This window comes from Lagopus muta, chromosome 9, assembly GCF_023343835.1.
Source record: "Lagopus muta isolate bLagMut1 chromosome 9, bLagMut1 primary, whole genome shotgun sequence".
Lineage (NCBI taxonomy): Eukaryota > Metazoa > Chordata > Aves > Galliformes > Phasianidae > Lagopus > Lagopus muta.
The window spans coordinates 8,799,109-8,821,374 of NC_064441.1; the positions used below are offsets into that span (position 1 = coordinate 8,799,109).

Below are 22,266 nucleotides of genomic sequence, written 5' to 3' on the forward strand. Positions count from 1 at the left end.
ACATGTAGCAAGATACTCCCACATACATACAACAAAAACCTCATGCCATTTACGTGCTGTTTCAAGCGAAGCGGCACAGTCCAGCAGCCGGCTTACAGCTGGCCAGGGCTGCAGTTTCTGGCTCGCTGGTGATACAACCTGTGAAGTGTTACAGCCCCTCAGGTGAAGGCCTGGCTGGTCCCACAGTGAACCCTTAAGCTGCATTCTTTCCTTGTGACTTCTGCTCATTCCATACCCCTGACTGTAAATTCCCCCTTGGCTCACGATGTACATCAGTGTTACGATTTGTATGTCTGGATTCACCCCATCTGAGCCTGTAATGCTTTTCTAGCTGCCTGCTCACATTGGCTATTTTGTTCATATTTGGTGAAAGCAGCAAAAGCACACACAAAAGGGATTCTCAAGAGAAATGTGTCTCAATTTCCCCACCACTGATATCCACAGCCCTTCTGACAGCCCCACACTGACACAGGAAAACTAAGATGAGCAAGGACGAAGATCAGTGCAAAGTCAGTATCACAGAGATATTCTGGAAGCAGAACTAATCTAAGAAAGCTGCTGGCAGGTAGAGATCTTCCATCTCTGTTGTAGCAGTGCTGTGGCTGGGACAGACTTTAGCTAATGACCTTGGTCAGCCTAAGGGAATGCTACAGAAAGCAGAGAGATGCAGAAATTTCAATTAACTCTACATGACTTGAGTATAATATCCAAGGTTCAGGCTGAACAGAAGAGCACTTGCTAGCCTTTCCTTTTTCTTTTTTCCCTCCAAGTATCATGTTTTCTGTCAAGAGTTTTTAATATATTTATTTGAAAACAAGGTTTTGTGAAAGAGTACACTAAATAGCATATATCTGTTCTTCAACCATAAAACACGGACTATCAGCTTTAGCTCAGCACAGATTGGGGCTGCATGCACTGAACAGCAGATCTCCATAGGAAGGTCTTCATGTCTGTCTTTCTGATATCAAGCATAGTGTCTTCTTTGGAGGACGTGATCCTGGAGAGAGAGACCAGAAAAGCAAGCATATTTAACTGTGCCTTTTTGTGGTTGGCCCCACACATTCACCCCAGTCTGCCAATGACGCAACATTTGTAGAAGCAAGTCTGCTTTCCTGCCCATCCACCAATTCATGTGCATAATCTTTGCTCTTGGGAACACTGGAACATGCCAGCCCATATCTGGAAATAACTAGACTGAACTTCTGCCTCTCAGTGAGAAACCTGCACACGAGCTGAGGCACTTTAACCAGGAGACCTGAGAACTGCACTATTCACTGACTGGAATAGACATACAAGGATCATTATGATGAGACTCAGAGAGCACCAGCGAGCTCATGACTGAACTATCATTAAATTCTGCTAAGAACTGCTGGGAACACAAAGCAAGTCAGCAGAGCAGCACTATTCTCTTTTGACCAGTTCTTCCACACCGAGGTCAAGTAGATGACAGCTGTGTTATATAAACCACTTGCCCCTCTGGGATCATTCTTCACAAGCTGATTATTTCCAGCTCAGCTGCTGTCTGTGACCCTTCATTTCTGCTCAGACTCTGCCCAGGGATGTTCTATTTATGAGCAGCTGGCCTCCGTGCTTAGAGACCAGATCCAGTACAACTGTATAAGGCCTTATCCAGAACACTGGGCTTCCTCTCCTACTGCTTCCAAACTCTTCAAACGTTTCTGAATCTAACGCAGAACAAAAGATTTAAAACAAGAGTGCTGGATGCTGGTAACTGCTTCAGTTAATCCAAAGAAGTTTTTACCTTACTGGGGATTCATAAAAGTGCATACTGTATTGTACCTCATGTCTTAATCATCAATGTACTCAAAGGGCTCTGGAGGTTCAGGTTCCTGCTCCTCTTCTTCTATCTTTGGACCGTGAGCTGCCACAGGTTCGACCAGCTCCTCCATATCCTCACTGGTGTCCTTCAGAATGATGATGCCTCCAATGGAAAGCTGTAGCACAAGTACAATGAGCATTAGAAGCTGCTTGCCTGTGCCTTGTGGTGGAGTGTTGATGGCCACAGTCTTACCCTAGGCCATATGAAACACCTCAGGTTCCTCATCAGCAGGAATGAATGCTCAACTCACACCAAAGGAAAAGAAGGACCATGACTAGCTAGCTGCAAGTTACATCAGACTGAAACCCTGTGCAAGCAGGGACAAAAATCAGTTGCATAAGAAGCAGAGCTCATATTTGGTCAGACTGATGCATGGTACTTTACACTTCCTTACTTGTTTGCACCCCACACTTAGAGCTCACTGAATACCTGGGCCAAACACTTACAGACTGCTGGAAGTCTTAGTGGAGGCAAGAGCCATTCACATGTCTGCCTTTGCAAAGAGAACAGAGTAAGCAAAGCCCTGGCTTCATTTGTGTTCCTACATACATAGATGGACATAATGATTTATACAGCTCTGCTTTTCTGCAATGCTAGGCTCATTTAAGGATTAGTCAGTGCTATCTAGGAAAAGAACCAAAAAAGCAAAGCAGATCCTTTCTCCCAACTGTTCATACATGAAGGAGTCATGTAAAGAGTCCCTGCTGGTGGCCTTCACCTCAACATTCCATGTCAGAAACAGCACTGTATGTGCTCATTCTCTGCTGGCTGTGTCTATGCCAAAGGTGCAACTTTGCCAGAAAAAGGAGAAGTTTCGGAAAGGAAAGCATCCGACATCCACCCAGCCCCCTGCCTGATAAGGGGATGGAACAGAAAAAGCTTATCCAGGCTGCTTTTTATATTGCCATTATCTATGTCTCAGTTTGATAGAAAATGGCATCTGGATTCACAGCTTTACCCCAGGCTCAGTCTGGCACTTTCCACTTGAAAACTAATTGAACCATAATAGCTTTATAAGGCTCATCTTAAGGGCAACAAAGCCTAGTGAAGCTTCTCTCTATAGCAGCCTCCCAGGAGGCTATCTGAAACAGAGACTAATCTGATCACCAGCTTCCACTGACTGAGGAATCCTATTAGCAGAACCTCATAAAACAAGGTGAATTAATTACAAAGGTCACAACCAATCATCCTTTAAGGCTAAAACAAACCTTTGCATCTCAAGTACTGAAACATGAGGTGCGAAGAGGCAGTGCTGTGTCATGCCTGGCTGGGATCAGAGCATGAACCACATCAGGAATCCAGGCTATAAACATATTTCAAAGAGTCTTTTTGTTCTGGCATTTCCCAAAGCAGTGCAAACCTCCTAAACACCTCAATTTCAAGACCCTCCTTGGTTACACACACTGATCCAGCAAAAAAATACTCTTCTGTTCTCAAAATCTGTTTTCTTGGGAGGAGTTAAAGTGAGGAAACTGCACCACCCCTACTAACCAGTTCTGCATTAGGATTCACCTTCCTTTGAAGCTTCAGCTGCATGAGTGGACGCTTATTGGACTGCATAGCAAACCAAATAGTTGGGTCATTTCTTTTTGAAAGATAGAAACAGAAAGATCCTTCAAGAGATCTGCTAAAACATGGGTGCCTCAGAAGGGGATGAGGCACAGAGGATTCCGATATGCTGATGGAATTCCAGGAAATACATGTATTAAAAACACAAATATTTTCCTAGGAAAAAAAACAACACTACTGTTTCTGAATAAAGTTTTCCCATGCACAATGCTGCAAAAGGGAATAGTGGAGGATGTTATTATGTGTTGGACAAAAATAAAAGCCAAAAGAATTTGTTTCAGGAGACTCAGAGGCCAGGAGCAAACTTCTTAGATTGCTTGGGCAAATGTCATCATCTTTATCTGACAATCACATGCTGTGGTTTTGTCTGTGTTAACAGGAGATGGAGGCACTTTTCTAACTCCATGTGTAACCAAATAAGAAATCTGTTTAATTAAAAAAAAAATCAAACATTTCTGTTATAAACCCTACTTCAAATCATAACACCCCAGCACAAGACTGACACTTTTTTTTTTTTCTATACTGATTTGACAACAAGCCTGTTCAACTTTTCAGCTCATTGGAAAAGCCATTTCTCAGTGTTTATGTACCCAGCAACGTCATTAATACAGAGTGTGTCTGACTGGTTTCCAGGTTACAGCACGTGAAGAAAGAAAAAGAAGAAAAATAAAGATAAAGCAGCATCAACACAATGAAATGGGTTGTAGCAGCTCTGGTTTCTCCCCCAGCTACAACTGCATGTGATCATTTGGACAGAGCAGAAATACAGCAGCAGTGGAGTCATAAATCTCTAAAACAAATTACAGTGTTGCACCACGTGTGAGTGGGACTTTCAGGTACATGCAGAGCCTCAAGGTCTTAATACATAAGCCCAGCACAGGGTTCTGTGTTCTGTCAAGCACACAGACCTGGAGTGGGACACTTACTGGTTTGAAAGGCTGATATCGGCAGCTCTCTGTCATTGTAAGAACTTTGAGCTGAGCAGGCATGACTCTTGCTGGGTTGTCCAAAAGCTGGAAATTGGGCTCAGGCTCTTTCTTCTTTTCTTTTTCATCCTTCTTTTCAGTCTCATCCTGCAGCAGGAGGAGAACATCAACATGGTTTTAACAGCAGCCTCTAACTCCTTCCAAATTCAGCAGGGTAAGGGACAACTTGATACTCAGAGAGCACTTCCAGAGCATGATGAGAAGCCACTCACCTGCTGAGGAACAACCTGAGATGCATCAATCAGCTGGCACAAGCAATGCCAGAGTGGATCTAAGTACTCCCCAATGGCAATGTCTCACTCGTGACTGCAGGTGAAAGCAGGTTCAACAAGAGGTGGCAGTGGAACAGCTTACCTGTGACTTCCCCATACTACACTTAAACTCAGCACTTCTGTTCACAACTTAAGATTCTTTAATATCATTACCCAGCATATGGAAATTTCTAAAGATTGCCATTGCATTTTCACTGCTATAAAACCATCAGTGACCTTTCACACTGTGGGCAGTGACAGCAGCTCAACCAAATCAACTCCACCCCAGAGACTCCCTGGGGAACTGCAGCTAGGAGCTCCTTCACCACTGACTCAGCGGCTGGAGGCCAAAGCTCAGGAGGAACAAACATAGCATCATTTATATACGTAAGAACATGGAACATAATTTCCCCATTGCTCAGGATCATCTGAGAGTTGCAAACAAAAAGGACTGTAGAAAAAAGATGGAGACAACCAATAGGAAATTATCAGGACTGTCACCACACGCACGGCCCAGGAATTCTTGTAACAGCAGAATCTCTGTCACAGTTACTGCTTGTGGCTGTGTGTGTTCTTGGAAGTTATGGATGACTACCACATAAGAGCCATATGAGGAAAAACAGGAGAGCAATTTTAGCACTAAAACATTTGGACAACAGCAAAACACTGGACTCGAACACAGCAGGTGGCAGCAAGCTCCCTTTTTGCTATCCCTGTTCTTCTGCTTTATTTAGCCAAAAACATTCTTTTCAGACAGCACAGCGTAGACAGACATGACACACAAATCCCTTCCAATACTTTGCTTCCTCTCAACACCTTTATTTAACCGTAGGTTGCAAAACTTTTTGAAGAAACATTCATCTGCTCAGCACATTTTGCTTAGTCTATAGTGCTGTAAGAATAATTTAAAGAAAAGGCAATGTTTGATGACAAGGAAACACTGATAAAGGAGCAAAAAGAAAAACTACAAATTCCACCTGCACATGAGATGATTCATTTTCTGAGCCATCTGTATGAAGGTCAGTGCCTACAATATGGCCAATACTTAAGCAGATCCAGGGCAGATATTTTACAAATACACCTTTGATCTTATGCCACAGTCCTTTCATGTACTACTTGTGTATTTCTTCTTAAATAGAAAGAGGCCCAAAGTCCCTCACCGTGCTGCTGCTCTTACATGGATGTTAAACTGGAATCAGAAAGGTTTCTACTGAACACATTCTCCAGTTACAGTTGTTCTTTGCATTTTTGCAGCTGTCAGGTGGGCACAAAAGGAACTGCTCCTTGTCAAGAATCATCAAAAATATCAGCTGCCACTTATCTTCCAAATTACAGAAACCACCAAGAACTCATTATCTAGCTATTTTTGCACTCCTCAGCTTGTTCCAGGGTGACACTTTCCTCACTGATGAAGAGTTACAGTGTTAGATCTATGAGCTGAGAGAGGACCAAAGCCATCACCACAACTGCTGAGCAGTGGCCAGATCCTGTGCTCAAATCTCAGCTGGCCCTAAGCTGGACACAGATAAACGTTTTGATAGATGAGCAAAGCACCTAAGAGACTGCTGTCAAAAAGGCAAACATGTCAGAACAGTTGATTAAGCAAATACAGTGAAATAATGCATTAAAGGTTCATGCAGTTGAAGGCACATACATCTGTCAGAATAAGCTTTTGTCTTGAAGGAACTCAGTTACTTACAAGGAAGCTTTATTTCTCAGAAATAGTGGATTCCTAAGTAATATAGCCTGTTGCTTTTAACAGCACATACACACAAGATGCTAATGGCATAGGCACTGCACTGAAACGTGCATTAATGTTACACTCAGAACTGACTGTAATGCAGGTCACAGCAGGGACATTGTTAAGTGAGCATCAGCTTTCCTGACACACTTTCCACATTTTTAGAAGATGGAGGAAGAAGACACAAAAGTTTCAATGTTTACACCCACCACTTCCATCTTTTCTTCTTCCTTCTTTTCTTTCTCCTTCTCCTTTTCCTTCTTCTTGGCTTTTGCAGTGATGGACAGCACAGCAGTGGAAACCTGGATATATCAACAGAGGACAGTGAGTAGGACTGCAACACTCAGATGTTGTGCATCACTCCCTCCAGCAAGGAAACAAAGGGAAGCCAATGCTAGGTCAGTTCTCAGTGCAGGCATCAATAAGATAAATATCACACTCTATGCATTGTTCTCTTTTAGAGACAAACAGGCCACCATGACAGCAAATAAATGGCACAGATACATGAATGTAGACGGGGTACAGTCATATATGAGGAAGGACAGACTTCCTAATTTAGGGAGTAATTATTACTATTTGGGTCTCTACATGAGACTTTTGGTGATGTATTTTTAACAGAACAACTAGGGGAATTCTTGTTGTTGGGAAAAATCTGTTGCCGTGGTCTCTGTGGTAAATAACCATGTGTATAGAAAGTCTTCAGAACAATCTAAAAAGCAGCTCCACTCTTCTGAACAGACAGCTCTGTTTCTCACTGACTTCAAGAAGCAGATAATGTACACGTACATATACACATAATGTGCTATGGATGAGCCCTCATGGAAATTCAGCACTTCTGAGCTAGGAAGTATCCAGAAGCAACAGTTTATAGAAGAATTCAGCACGTCTCCCCACTTCTGTCTACAGTAACTGTCCCTGTAAGTAACTTCCTCAGAGCAATGGAGCAATAGTATTTGTCACGTTGCTGGAGACGGTTTCCAGGCTGAATGTGGATTCATGGTATGTTTTCATTTTGGCCAGGGAAGTTTATAAGAACAGACTCATCCAATTCATATCCTATTCAAAGGTGAGAATGCAGCTATGAGCAGTAAACTTTGCCTTTTGGTAAGAGCTCAGTTTTGGGTTCCTTGGCAGCATGGAAATTTGTCCTGCCCATCATCCCATTCTGACAAAACGTTACACCATTTTCACACAGTGTCATTCATCAGCATGATGTACCAGAGGTCTCCACTGCTGCAATTGCTCCCTCAGGGCTGCTTCACCTGTTGCTGTGGTTTGCTCAAAGGCTTAATTTTCGCCAGGAGACAAATTGCTTCCACTATTGTTCTGCTAGTCATCCCTTTCTACATCTCTAGGTGTTCTCAGTTTCACATTTATCTTTTTGAGATCCACGGGTCTCATCACTCATATTTTAGTACATGGTCCCACTGCCCTGAGACCAAGTACACTTCTGTCCTTCCACATGGTACTACTTGAGCTTTATCTCACTTAGTATTCTCAGTGTTTGTACTGCAGCTGTAGTTTGGAGCCCACACCACAGACAGGAACACTGTTGTGCTTGGTGCTGCACACAGATGATACATAAATCAGTAGGACATCAGAAAAAAAAAAAAAAAAAATTTAAATCAAAGTTTCTGCTTGACCACTGGAGATAAGGGAGGTTCCAGCAACTCAGTAGCACAGCAGCTTTATGCCATAAAGTCCCAAGCTCAGCAGGAAAAAATAGCTAGAATTCTCTTTCAGAGACAACAGCAACTGCCAATTTTTCTTTTGCTCTTCAAATTCCCTGCTAGTGCCACCAAAGTCAATGTTTATACTAGGAGGGAGAAGGGGTTGGTCTTTAAAATGCTGAGAGCTAGTCCAAATACCTTTTCTTTCTCCTTTTCCTTTGGTACCTCCAGAGGTGGGGGGTAGGCAAATGTGGACGGCTTACAGTTGGACTTGTACTGGACTTTTGGCATCTAAAACAAACAGTCAAAAAAAATTGTTAGAGACAAAAAGCAGAGAAAAAGGTCCACAGCATAGTAATTACTTTAGCTGAATTTTCCTTCCAGCAGAGACAAACGCAGATCCTCTAAAGAATACAGGCTTCCCTTTCTCCCCCTCCGGAAGCAGAGAAACTGTTATCAGTGGCAACAGTTCAACTAGAACAATGTTATTCAATTATGCTATAATTCGACTCTGGCAAGCTCTCCTAGCCTCCTCCATCCACTCCACGCTATTCACACCATGCTTTGTTTTCATTGTTTCAATGCTTTTGTGGTTTCGATGTTATTGCTGTGCCTCCTCATATTAGCACAAAATTGGTTTAAGACCTAAGTGAAGATTTTTTAGTGCATGCTAGATCAGACTAAGCACCGCCTGACAGTCACTTCTGGCAAAAGGACAGCACTTGTTGGGAGTGCACATTGTCTTACTCTTATCTACTTAAGCAAGGCCAGAAAGCACCCTCTGACATCCCATTCAAATTCTGAGAGCGAGTTCTCATCTCCCTTCCTTTATGACACATCACAGACTAAGAAGAGACCAAGAACTGCTGTGAAGAAGCAAGCTGGGCGTGGTGCAGCCCACAACACAAACATTCAAGCTCAGTTATATAACGATCTTGCCCACAATCATTTGGATGCCCTGGAAACCAAGGGACGGGGAGATGAAGGGGTCAAAGCCTGCTCTTTATAACTCTCCTACCTCTATTGCTTCCACCAGCTCCATTATTTTTGCCTGCTTTTCAGGCTTCTAGTTTGCACCATTTCTGGTACTCACAAGCTAGAGGTACTCAAAGAAAACCAGTGCAAACATGCATCTCTCTCTCAGGGCACTCAAGTCTCCCAAGCCATTACTGCGCTTTTTTCTCCACATATTGCATACCTTAAGATCCTTGTTAAGGCCGATGACACATGTTGGGGTGAAAGCCAGTGATAAGAAGTGACTCAGAGGGAACCAGAACCAAAACTGGGTGAAGACCAGAACTCCCACCACAGAAGGCATGTGAGTGTGTCCCGTCCTTGACTGCAGCGAAATAGTCACATTATGTCCCCCTGGAAATGATCAGAAATGACATCACTTGAGTTGATGCATCCCTGGGTATCCCATGAGGATGCTGGAATGAAACAGCTGCTGTGAAAGCAATTAACACAGTGTGAGCCAAGCCTTAACGCTGTCAGCTTTCCCCTCTGTGATCTCACCTTTGACAGTGAAAGATGTGAGCAGTGTAACTACTTCTATCTATCTCTGTACAGCTGCCTAGTATCACCAAAAAATCAATGAATAGAGCCCTTCTGTGTTTGTTTTGCCAGGAGACGGTACAGTTCAGAAGGTAGAGAGACCAAACAGGCAAACCATCATAACTATTTCCAAAACACAGCGTATCAATGAACCACAAGGAAAACAGCACATATAAAGCACTCCATAGAGAAACTTTTCTGTCTGCCTCCTTGAACAGCCTATTATTCAGATGAAATATGCCTACAGTTTTATTCTACACATCTCAGTAGAAAAAAATGTAAACAGCAACAACTTCAAAAGCTCCTTCTAGAGGCTATCAATCTACGCAGCAAAGAGACAAGCTCCTGCAGTCTCTGTAACAAAATTAAATCTCTGCCAGACAACCAAGTCTTAGGTTTGTACTTGCAAAGCAGAGACCAAAACAACTCCATATGTTGATATAGTGCAGAAACATCCAGCTAGAAACCAAACTGAAAGATTGGGCTTGCAGACAGTGTGAAAAAGTGTTAATCTGATCTTCAGTCTTCTGAGGAGCACAGTGAATTGAGCTGAAGAGAGCACCAGGCAAGTCCATTACTGCTGACATGCCCAAGTGCAGGAAGGCTAACTTGGTTAAAATACAAACGCCCAAACTTCCAGACTCAGGCACTTTGTGGCTGAAAAATCCCAACCTGGAGCAGCATTCCTTTGCTGTGCACGCGCAGCGATCTGTAGCAGGCAGCAGTTACCAAAATTAATGAAAGCCCTGAATGACACAGTTATCTTACTTATATGTCAGTTAGTCCCGGGAGAAACAGCGGAAGACAGAGGATTTTGATGTCCCCCTATAGGATACATAGGATATACTGCTGTTCCTTTTGAGATAGCAATAGATCTCCTGCTGTTTGACTACAAAACTCCTTCCGAGCTCCTATTTGAAGAAAGATAATAATATGACTTCTCCTTTCACCCCTTCCACATTTGCTCTGCTTTCCATTAACTTCTCCAGCACCACTCTCACACTTGTATTTGAATCTGCAACATTAATGAGGCACTGCTGAGATCTTGTGTTGTTCTTAATCATGTCAAACACAGCACACTTAAATCTCTGGTCTTCTCCTCCACCTTCACTTTGAATGTTTCTTCATTACATCACTATATGAGGGCCAGGTGAGTAATCTACAGACATTGTAGGTAAAGCAGCCCAGTGGATTTTGCACAGCAGCTTAACTACTTCATCAAACTTTTGGAATTTTTATCCAATTTATTTTTAACCTTCAGAATTACATCATCCCATTCCTGGAATTTCCTGGATGATTAACAGAAGTCATATTGCTGTCATGCTGCTACTTCCTGCTGGTTTACATGCAAGCAGACCACCCCCACTCCCAGGGTTTTGTGAGGAGCAGGAAAATGGAGAGACACTGCATAACTGGGAACTATCCTCACAATTAAGCTGCATGCCTACCAACCTGGAAGGGAACACGTGCCCAATCTTTGGATGGATGCTGTGACATGATACCTCAAAAACAAACCAACCAACCAACCCCAATCAACCATCCAAAAGACCCTCAAAGCACAGCTTTTTTAGGGTGGTGCTGTAATGTCTATTTTCCAAAATTCACACTGCTACTATATCAAGATTTATCAGAAGCCAAGGGCCTGTTCTGAAGGCTACAAGGATTTACTGGCTTAATGGTAACAAGGAAGGGGAGCAAAAAAGCAGGTGCTGATAATTTTTATACTTTGATAAATTCATTCATGGCTTGTAATCGTGAGAGCACTTTTGTCACGCTCATCACTCAATTCTACAAACTTCTTTCCTTTGACAGCTTTTCTGATAGCACACACTTTGCTGGGGGTGTTTCTGGCAGTGCAGCTCAGAACAGCACCACAGCACCATACTCACTAGATGCTTTAGATGCACCAGTTTCCAATCCCAATTTACACTGCATCCTCTTTTCAAATAATCATTTCTTGATCTACAAAACAAATGTTTATCTTCTGTACTAAAGTATTTAACAGCTCAAACATAACATGTTGTGTGAGATGCGTATTTTGAGGGGCAACTCCTTCCTCTGTCACTTGGAAGATGACTCCTTTTCCATCCTTTGCTAAAATTGTCTCTAATACCACTGAATCCAGGACGTACATCTTCGTACTGCCAACAGCTGCTTCCATTCAGTCCCCAAGGAAACCTTTCCTTAATACAGAGAAAAGAATTTTTCCAGATATACTACCTAAATATTTGCATGCTGACCACCGCTCCTTTTCTCATTGATTGAGAAATGCAGCATCAGAGAATCGGAGCAGATAGGTACAGTTCAGAGAGCAAAACAGTTTCCAAATTTGTCAAATGCTGACATCTGGTTAAATCACCACATCCCTTTTACAGCTCACGTGTACTAATACATATTCCAGAAAATAAGGCATCTTATTTCTGTGAGGAACAGAAAGGTATTCAGCAGTCTGAATCAAGAGAGCGCGTCTGTATGTGAATTATGAAAGTTCTAAGGTTTTTTGGGAAAAATAATACACTAAATTTAGAATGCCTACATTTTTCTTGTGTTAATATTGTAAAAAAGTAGCAGCTGGACCTTAACAATTAGACAATGATCAAATGAAATCACCATGAAACCATGTCCGAAGGCTGCCTCTTTGTCAGAGCAGAAAGCCCACCTCCAGTGCATCATTTCCCAGCTGCACACTGGAAACCTTGCACTTTTAATCAAAGCCTGTCATCGAATGAGAATTATACTTTTCTACTTCCTCTGCAAAAAAACCCTCAAATGCAATCTCAATAACCCTAACCATAGCAGATAATACAAACAATCTTTTCCTTCTAGTAGTGATAATTAAATTTGATAGCTCATTGTTCAGATAATCACTTGTAGTTGGATGGGAGAGAGAAAAGAATTTTTCTTTTAAGATACTCTAATGAAAGGGAAGTTCACAGCCTTGCTCCGGCAGCACAGGGAGATACAAAGAGTTGAGATGTTGGCACAGATTCACGTGCAGTTTACTAAAATTGAGCGTTTATGGTTTCTAAACCACTATAGGACACCCATGTGACATATGAAGCAAAAATGGGTTTAGCTGCATTTTTATGATTTAGTCTTAAAGAATTCTAAACTGGTCTGTAGAGCTGAGAGGTTTGGAGCCAGCTGGGCTCATGCTTCCCAGTAACACGGTCTGAATATGGGGATGATCAAAATTACAGTAACAATTTCGTCAAAAAGACTGGTGAATTTGAGTTCTGGCAGAGGTACCTGGGACGCAAGGTGAAATTAATGGAGGTGATTCCTGTTTCTTTCTCTGTAGCCCAGTCATGAAGCACGGAGCAGCCTGACTGCCACATGCATGCCAGGAACACATCTGCTTCCACGCAGATAGGTGCAGGCAGCCCTGTGTTTTCTTCCCCCACGTACATGGGCTGGCAATGTGGTAACTTCATACAGATACTAATAACAGTGCTTGGTGCTGTGCTTCAGCCAGGCCACAGGGACAGATATGATACACTAGACTTCTTTGCTGATGTGACTTCAGGACTAATCCTGATTTCCCAGCATGCAGAAAAGCAGCTTGTTTCTACCTACCACAGGGAACAGGAGCAAGGAACTCTGTGGCCAGGGAAGCCCACAGTGCAAGAGACCATTTGGGACAGACTGTGTTTGGATGCATAGGACAGCAGTGAAAGACTTGGAAAGCAGGTACTATTGACACACAGCACTGTACATCTTAACTCCAGCAGAATTGAAAACAAAACACTGTTTGCCCTCTCTGCTTACAGAAACTTTCCCTAATAGGCCCTGCAATTCTGCCCTAGAGTAAGACCATCACCCTTTACAGAATCCTACCCCTGTTCAATGTTGAGACATTCACACTCGTGAAATATTCCCTACTCTAGAAAAAGGTAGTCCCTGTGACCCGGAACTATAAAGCAGGGTTTCTTTCTTCAATTAAATAAAATTAGTTGCAATTAGAGATTTCTTGCTGCTCTTATATAATATACATAAAGCCAGCACCTTATCTCCCAAATGAAATTGCTATTACAACTATGAGTTTAAGAAGAGTTGCTGCTTTAGATGTTTGGGAAATTACCTGCATCCAAAATGCCTTGTGCCAGGATTGCTCCAAACTTGGCCATAACATCATCGTGCTTATCATTGATCACTTTGGAATAGAGTTGTCTGAACTGGCTGACCTGAATGGGAGAAAGAGAAATTATAAAACTGACATAAAAAACATGAGTCAAATATTCTGTCTTTATGGGAAGCATGCTGGATTTCCGCATAGTAGAAGAACATCCACTTCTACAGCGCTTTTAATTGTGGGTGATACAAGTCTAATAATTAATTAAAGAGGTGTTCCCCACTTGCAGACACTCATAAAGTGATTTTTAAATATTCAGGATAGATGTGCATTTCCAAACCACGTTACAGGCCTTCGGGAATTGCCTGAGAATCTCTGGAGCATCAATGAAATAAGAGACCAACCAATGAGTTTGCTGTATCTCCTACACATTCTTAGGTTTGCATGACACTGAGCTTTATTAAATTTCCTCCTATTTCTACTGCTGAAAACCTTAAACTTATTCCAGTTTTCCTGAACAATATTTCTGCTGTATGGATAATACCCTTATGGTGCGTCACCAGCAGATTTTGCTAGGAAACTCATACCTTTATGTAAAAATCATTAATGAAAATACTGAATAATGTAACAGATAATCGCAGTACATTTACTACCATGTTCTAAGTGGGCATTAATAAGGGAAATTGCTGAACCTTTTCTTGTGCCACTGTCATTGCTTCAAACAGCCTCATTTTTCCTTAAGTTCACTCAGTGTTTAAGAGATGGAACAGCATCACATTCAGGAATATACACAGCTCAATCAAAAATTAAGAACGTATCTTTTGATATACATATGAGCAACACCACAGTTGAAGTGATTCTTTATCACTTGAAAAAGCTGACCAGGAAATCCTACAACTACAGCCACAGACAAGGCAAACTTTGACCTGAAGCCATCAGAAACACAAAGCACCAGACTAGCTACCCTGAAACAGTGGCAGCAGGATTGCTGCCTGTTATTAGCTCTCTATTTGCCAGATCCCCTTTGCATAAAGAAGCTTTTAGTTACGAGGTGACAGCATCACCAAAGGAAGGTGGCTGAACTTCTCACGGTAGCCACACGTACAGGTGGGTAACAGGGAGATATGCTCACACAATACCGGGTTTCACTGGATGCAATGAACCAGCTCTGCTCACTGCCTTGCTCTATTTAAGCTTTTTTCATGCTCTCACAATGTTTATTTATTAACACTTACACTGAGGTTTACACATTTAGTGTAAATACTTTGTTTCTTAAGCTTGACCTCTGGTACACTGGAAAAATACCTCTTTGAACTCACAGTGTTATTTTCCCTCCCTGCTCATACTCACAGCTGTAGAGGCACAGCATGTCCTGCCTGCTCCTCCCAGAGCAACATGGGCAACCACGTGCAAGCTGGGAGAACCAAAGCCTTCAGATATTATTTGTGAGACAAAGAAGCAACACATAAATCTGTTAGTCTGGCTTTGCTGAACAGCAGGATTGCAGTGCCTTTGTTTAGAGCACATCGTTCTTCTAAGCCTGGGTGCAGCTTCTGGGCTCGGAATATTTATAAAAACAGTGGGATTTTACAAAGCTCTGAAAAACCACTCATTCAGTGAACTGTAATCTGGAATTTGCACAGTAATCAAATCTTCAAAGAACAAAATGCTGGGTGAGGTGAGGAGATGTTGAGCAGGTCTGCTGATGTTCATGCTGGCGTCTGCAGTCTGACGGAGAAGCACTCGCAGCGTGGCGGGCGCCTCTCTGCAGCTCCTGCTCACAGATACCAGGGCAGAGCCAGCATCAGTGCCACCACGAACCCTGAGGTCTGACCTGGGGGGGCAGCCAGCCCATGGCAGGGAGTGGGGCTGGGTGAGCTTCAAGGTCCCCTCGAAACCAACCATTCCGTGATTCTATGATGTCTGCAAGGGACTGATGTGAAAGGGTGGAGTGGGGAAATCAGTGCAGGGCAGGCTGTCGCGAACATGTGTTGAACAGCTAGAATCAGAAACAGTCATTCTACTCTGCTTGCAAAGTACAAAACATGTACTGACACAGCAACAGCTCCGCTTTCATGAACAACTCCGAAAAACATACCAAGATAGTGTGCTCCCTTTGGAAATTTTACTTTAACACCAGCAGTAACAAATCTTTTATGACAGGGTGGGAGAGCACCCCGCCTGGCTTTATGCACTGGGCAAACCTACATCCAACAACTGACCCAACGCTAGAACGAACAGCAGGTCTGCACACTTTTTCAGGCCGTCCCTATAGGTAAACACTTCACAACATCAGGCATTCTTAACTGGATCAGCTCCCAGCTGTAAAACCTTCCTCGAAATTGAGGAAACCCTGCTTTGGCAGGTTTAGCTGTAGGGAAGTACCATCCTCATGCAGCCCCAGAGGAAAGCAAAGCAGGTACAGACAGAACCTCAGCTCTGCCTTCACTGTTGTGGCAGTCACTTCCTACAGAATGGCTCGATGTCAACAGACAATAGTTTGTAAAGCAGCTGATGTAAAACATGTCAGGGTTTACCTGGCGTGGTCCTTTAATCTGCTGTTGTTCTCCCTTCAAATCTCAGCAATGAGCACATCCCACATTACTGAACTGATTTGTTTAATATGTTGTCAAATTCGCAAGGTCTGTTTCTCCCTCAAAATCTTCAAGTGCTTTCAAAACTTCGCAGTATTTGGAAATGCTATCAAGGAATTTATTTGGCCAACTTGTTGGAGGAAGACTAAAACATAGGCAGTGACTCATTTCATCTTTCCTAAGAAAGATGCCACACACCATTTTGACAATTAATGCTGGTCAAAACTGCATGCTGCTGATTTCAAATTAAACCAAATGTGCAACCTTAGAAACACAGAAGAAACAACACAGGCTTTAAGGCATGGGAATGATACAGCACCATTTCCTACCACAAGCCCAAGGGACTTGTATTATTTAACATTTAAATAGGTTGTTTACCACTTCTCCCTCCACCAGTCAACATCATGCATGCAAAGCCCGTGGGTCTGTTAATACAGCCTCTGTTTTATTAACTGCTCACTAATGGAAACTGTGATAGCCAATGTGTGCGATGCTTACTGCAAGTGCAAATTCTGAAGGATAAGAATCCATTTCTAATAAAAGAATATTTATACTGCTTGTGTGCTTTCTCTATCCATCTTTGAAAGCGGAAGCTGTTCCAGGTATGATTGCTACAAACTATGTAAGAGCATACAGCATGTGCAAGCATCCAACAGCAACAGGCTTCTGTGAAGGAAAGCTAAAAAAGGTGCTGCCAGAGTACTGCAGAAAACATTTTTGTATCCTAGCAAGACGTAGCATTTCAGTTAGAAAAAAGAAAGAAATATCAGGTCCTGGTTTCCTTACATCTTAAGAGAAAATAGGCCAAGATGATCAAAGAAGAAGGGAAGAAAAACACTCCATCTTGTTCATTATCTTCTTATCCCATAAAGATCATCGCCCCAACGCACAAACAGCAAAAGGAAATCCAATAAATCCAATACAAGATGTTAGGACAAGTAGCATGCCTCCCAAATTGCTGTCTTAATTGCCCTGCTGGTCACAAATGCATAACAAAGTTGCCATTGATTTCTGTTACAGTGATCTCATCATATCTATAATTCAGGATTCCATTTCACAAAATAAACTTGTTATTCTAATCCTACACTAATATGGTTCTGAAACGTATCAGCAGAGGACAGGAAAAGCCACTCTGGCTGCTCACAGAGGAATCTGAGTTTCAGCTCCAAAGAGACACAGTCAGCTTTACACAGCACCTGACATCCTTTGGGGCACTTCAGAAACTTGCAAGTTCAATTATTTCTTTATTAAATACATCACTCAGATAACCTCTATTTGTTTAAATAATAAGTGCAACCGAGGAGACGACAAATAAAAAGATGAAACACAGTGAATTAAAATAATTTGATTATTAAATCTCCACTTATTGCTATTATTTCAGCACTGCAACGTGTAGCTCAAAACTCTGAAGTTGTATTTCTTCCTTCTTGAAAACCTTCCTGTATCAATGCAGAAGTTCTGAATGCACTTTGTAATTGCAGCCCCAACCAGTTCCAAGGTGGGACTGCTGGTGTTAGTGGTTCTGAGGAAAATGAAGTAAAAAACAGTAATAAAACAACAACGATGGGAAACCAAGCTATTTCCATGGGCAGATGAGTTGCCTATTTGATGAGCTCAACTCGAAAAGGAAAGTAAGATAACAGCATGTTTGAGAGAAAGGTTCCTGTTATTCTCCATGCTTCAGATTCCAATCTGAAGGAAGGGAAGAGAAAATGCTTGAAGTAGAATTAATGCCAAATGTCTAAGCTGGATAAAGCAGGGCAATGACTCCATTTGCTCCTGTCTTCATCTCCAATTAGCACCAGAGAATCTGAAGTCTTTTGAACCCAAAGCACACTGCTCACATGAAGGCTACCAGAAACAGGCAGTACCAAATGCAGAAGTAATGACAGGAAGGCAGTCAGACTCTACGCCATAACCTTTACTAAATCGCTCTCCTGCGTGCCAAGCATCTCAGAGCATTTAGAAGCAGTGAGACAATGATATGAAGTTGTCTAAATGTAAAATTTAGCTTCTTGATAACCCCACAAAGACCACAAACACACTTTGTGGGACGTGAAACCCAAGGAGCGCCGCCTGTTAGCTGCTTATCTACCAATTGCTCTGTCATGCAGTTTAGAAACCTAATCAGATTAAAACACGTCACTGTAACCCAACAATGGCCAGTTATCTGAACTCCACCTTTTCACATCACAGCAATTTTTCTTCAGGCTGGCACAGAGCTCTAAAACGTTTCCCATAGAAATGAGGATAATAAATAATGTCATGGGCAGCATATTCCTCACAATATTCCTTGTAATTTTGAGCAAGAAATCACGGTATCTACAGGTAACTTCCTTCAAAAGAAATAAAATTGATACAGTTTGTGCTCAGTTCCTAAATCACCAGGTTATTTCAAGGATTCCTTATTAGTTTATATCTTGTAGGATTTTGGCTGCCATGTTTTCAGCGTTTGCAGCATTTCTATGACCGCGTCATAAATTGCCTTCTGCATCTGCATTATGTAACAACGCATTCTGGGTTGTAAATGGGGCTTCAGCATTAAGCTTTTCCAGTTCCTCTCCCCATTTTTAAACAAGGCACCGAGTCCCAGACTGTACATCTTATCCTCTATTTGCTAGCCAACTATTTTAACAACCTGTTTAGTAAGCCTACGTATTACACAGAGCTCTGAAGCTAAGGACAGCAGCACTCTCTGGGGAAAGAAATCTGACTTAGTACACACTAAAAGGACCACTCCTTCCATTTGCACTTCTGGATAGGACACGGATTCTTCCATCTCAAAAGACTGAAAACCCAACAGATGCATTACTCACAGCATCCTTTCACAAAAGAAAGTATCATCCTTATTTTTTTGGGTGGGAAGGGCACAAGAAGGCTACACCATTTGTCCAGCACTACAGAAGAGCACAGAAGAATGATTAAACTTAACTTCCTATACTCAGAGCTGGCATTCCAACCAGTGGAAGAAATGATAAAAACAAGTGGTTTCTTTCCAAAGAAAGGATCTTCCAGCTTCATGTTACAGTCATTTCGTATCTTGGAAGATGAGGGGATCTTACAGAGCTCTACTATTCTCCTGTTTTATTCAGTTGAACTACAATTTAGATAATGCAACTGCCAGATCATGCTCAGTGAAAAACTCCCTTTCTATTTTTATTTTTAAATAATACAGAGGAACAAACTGCTAGCACAGCCATACATTCTGTGCCTTGGAAATACCCAAGCACCTGTATTTGTGGATTTTGTTTGCTTTCCCAAGCAAAATTTTCCAATGGAAAAAGGTTTTTTTTCCCCTCATTCTCCCCATCCAAATGCAGTAAAAGTGTGGCTGCTTTTATTATAGTTCAATTTCTGAAACGATGGCAATAAAAGCAACCCATTACGATAGGGGAGTAGCAAAGTACCAGCTACAGCTCAGCCTCACTGCTCACCAGAGAACATGAAATGTGAAACCTCAGGGCTCCTATTAACGCAGACTTTCAGACTGAACAAATGTTTGCGTATTATCATCTGTCATATACTCACAAGGCAACCTGTCTTTAAAAGCTAAACACAGCACACGCAACCCTTTTTGCCCTCCAAGCAGAAAGAAAAGCTCCATTAGAAAAAAATCATGTGCTATAAAGTAACTGAGACAGTTGTGGCAGCAGAAATTGTTTCACCTGAAAAGCACACATTGAGCTGCAAAAAGAAAAGAAAAGCTTTACTAGACAGCCCTGCTCACACAAATCACATGTCTACAGGCCTCGATACATTTGAGACAAGGGAGGTACTTGTGTTTTTTCAAGACAGTTTAGCATCGTTACAGAACACACTCTCTCTAAGCAGGAGTGTGTATTCAGGTAACACCCAAAGTTAAAATGCTGTCATTTACCAGGCATATTTCTATCGCCATGCATCAATCCCTCATTCCAAAGTGCATGCTCCAGCCCACACCGGAGCTTCCTGCTCTGCATTCAGCTCTTGCTCTTTATGAGGCACATACTCTCTTGCTAATGCTTACGTACAGTGCTGAGCACTAACAACCTGACATCCAACACCACACTTCCAACCTAGCAAGCTGGTATGTAAGGCATGCCACTATTACCTTCGGGCAGGTAATCTCAGTCTGCTGGATCATGATAAGGGCAGATGCAATCAGGGCTCCTTGACGTACATAGTTCACAGGATCATTTGTCATTGGTTCAAGCAAATTAATTGCCTCCTATGTAAAAAAAAAAAACAACAAAACATCACAAAGTTAATATTGTTTTCAGTATCCTAGGATTCAGCACTGTAATCCAAGGTTAAGATTGGTGCTAACACATACATTCAAAGAAAAGCAACTGGAAACTTAAAATGTGATGGCTGGAACAAGATCTACCTGCAGAAACAAGACAATAGATCAGCAACTGTTGTTATAAACAACAAACGAATTCAGTGCATCAGAACTATTGACAATGGCATGTCTTAATCTCCACACATAAATTACGCTTGAGCTTTCTTTGCAACCAAAATGCATCAGCATTACCTTCATTTTCCATTTAAAAATGATGCAGAGATATCAAACAATGTGTCAGAGGTTAGAAAATGAGATAGTAAAGTAATCAAGTTCCAAATTTCTGACCTTATACTTCATTGTTAAAGTCAGTAGAACTCAGCATCACACAAAAGCACTCATGGCAAACCCACATCAAGTGGGGCTGCCTATAGGCATCCACATAGTAAATTTGGGTTTTGAAAACATTTCAAACTCCTCCACTGCTTCTCCAAACTCAGTAACTTCCCAACTAAGCCCAACTGAATACAGTCTGTCTTGGATCTACCAATACAGATTCGTTTTAATATTGAATATGGATTATGAAAAGCTATAAGGAACCCATTGTAATACATGTTGCTTAGATATCCAGGATCAGCAAGTGAAATTTGCTGGCTTCTCAGACTAAATAATCTCCCCAGGAACATCTTTATTCTCTGTTTACAGTTCTGACACTTTGCAAGCCATGACTTAAACACACAAAGAATTACTACAGTTACCATTTCATTTCTAATCATCCAAGGTCCTCAGTGCACACTGCACAAGATGACAAAACTCTTCTAAACTCAGTGCTGCCAAAATGAGATCCCTCTCCTCCTTCAATTTCCCTTCATCTGTATTGTCTCTTCTCTTTTCCTGTGCTAGCTGCAGCCCTCATTTCATCTCATCTCACAGCGAGCTTTTCCAGCTTGATAATTCAACAGAGAACTGCTGTTTAGCCCTGGCCAGTGGTCTGAGTTTGTGTCTGCACCAACTCACTGATAAGGTGGAAAAGGTGTCAAGAAGGACTGAAATTATCCATGTCAACAACAGCAAGTTGTCAGAGTACTTAGCCAGTGCTCACCAGCCACACTCTTCAGATCTAAATGGAGCAAACCTCAGCAGTTCGTACAGCCATCGGCTGTACAGATAAACTTGGCCAGTGGCAACACAGAGGCTGTCTAAAAGCACTCCGAAACGGCACGTGGAGATACAAGAAGCTCAAAGAGCACTTTTAAACTATTATGTGATTTTCTGATTATGGAAGCTGGACATACCTGGCAGTCTCTTGAGCTTTCTTCTGTTCACACAAACTGAGGGCATGAACAAAAGCAACTGAATGCATGAGTACCCCAGCACACACCTCTCAGTGTACTTCACTCTGGGTGAGGCTTTTACAAACAAGCTGATTTCATACAAAACACCATTTCTGAGAAAATGCCCTCACTTAGACTGCTTTTTGCCACATGAGCTATCTTGAAGGCTGAGCTCTTCTGCCTGAAGGTATCATGGGTTGCTCGTTCATTCTTTTGGCATGCACTGAACACCATATAATGGAACATTGACCATGACCAAAAGCTTCCCAATTTCTAAAGTCCAATATAATTAGGCTTTCAAAACCTACTAATCTAAGCTTCAGAAGGTATGCATGTGCATAATCTGATGGTTTAGATCCTTACCATACCAAGCATCTGGAAATAAAACAGACTC

The 22,266-nt window shown here is 42.0% G+C and overlaps 1 protein-coding gene across 1 annotated transcript in view; it reads right to left on the bottom strand.

The window, feature by feature from the left end:
* Positions 1–786: 786 nt before the first annotated feature.
* Positions 787–22,266, bottom strand: part of PSMD1 (proteasome 26S subunit, non-ATPase 1) — a 61,549-nt gene continuing 40,069 nt past the window's right edge. Inside the window, exons 18-25 of the mRNA XM_048954579.1 lie at positions 20,368–20,484; positions 13,693–13,795; positions 9,256–9,425; positions 8,256–8,348; positions 6,597–6,689; positions 4,336–4,482; positions 1,801–1,955; positions 787–997 (exon numbers count right to left, since the gene is read on the bottom strand). Of these exons, the coding sequence (XP_048810536.1) occupies positions 1,809–1,955; positions 4,336–4,482; positions 6,597–6,689; positions 8,256–8,348; positions 9,256–9,425; positions 13,693–13,795; positions 20,368–20,484 (870 nt within the window). The 3' untranslated portion in view covers positions 787–997; positions 1,801–1,808. The remainder of the gene's footprint in view (positions 998–1,800; positions 1,956–4,335; positions 4,483–6,596; positions 6,690–8,255; positions 8,349–9,255; positions 9,426–13,692; positions 13,796–20,367; positions 20,485–22,266) is intronic.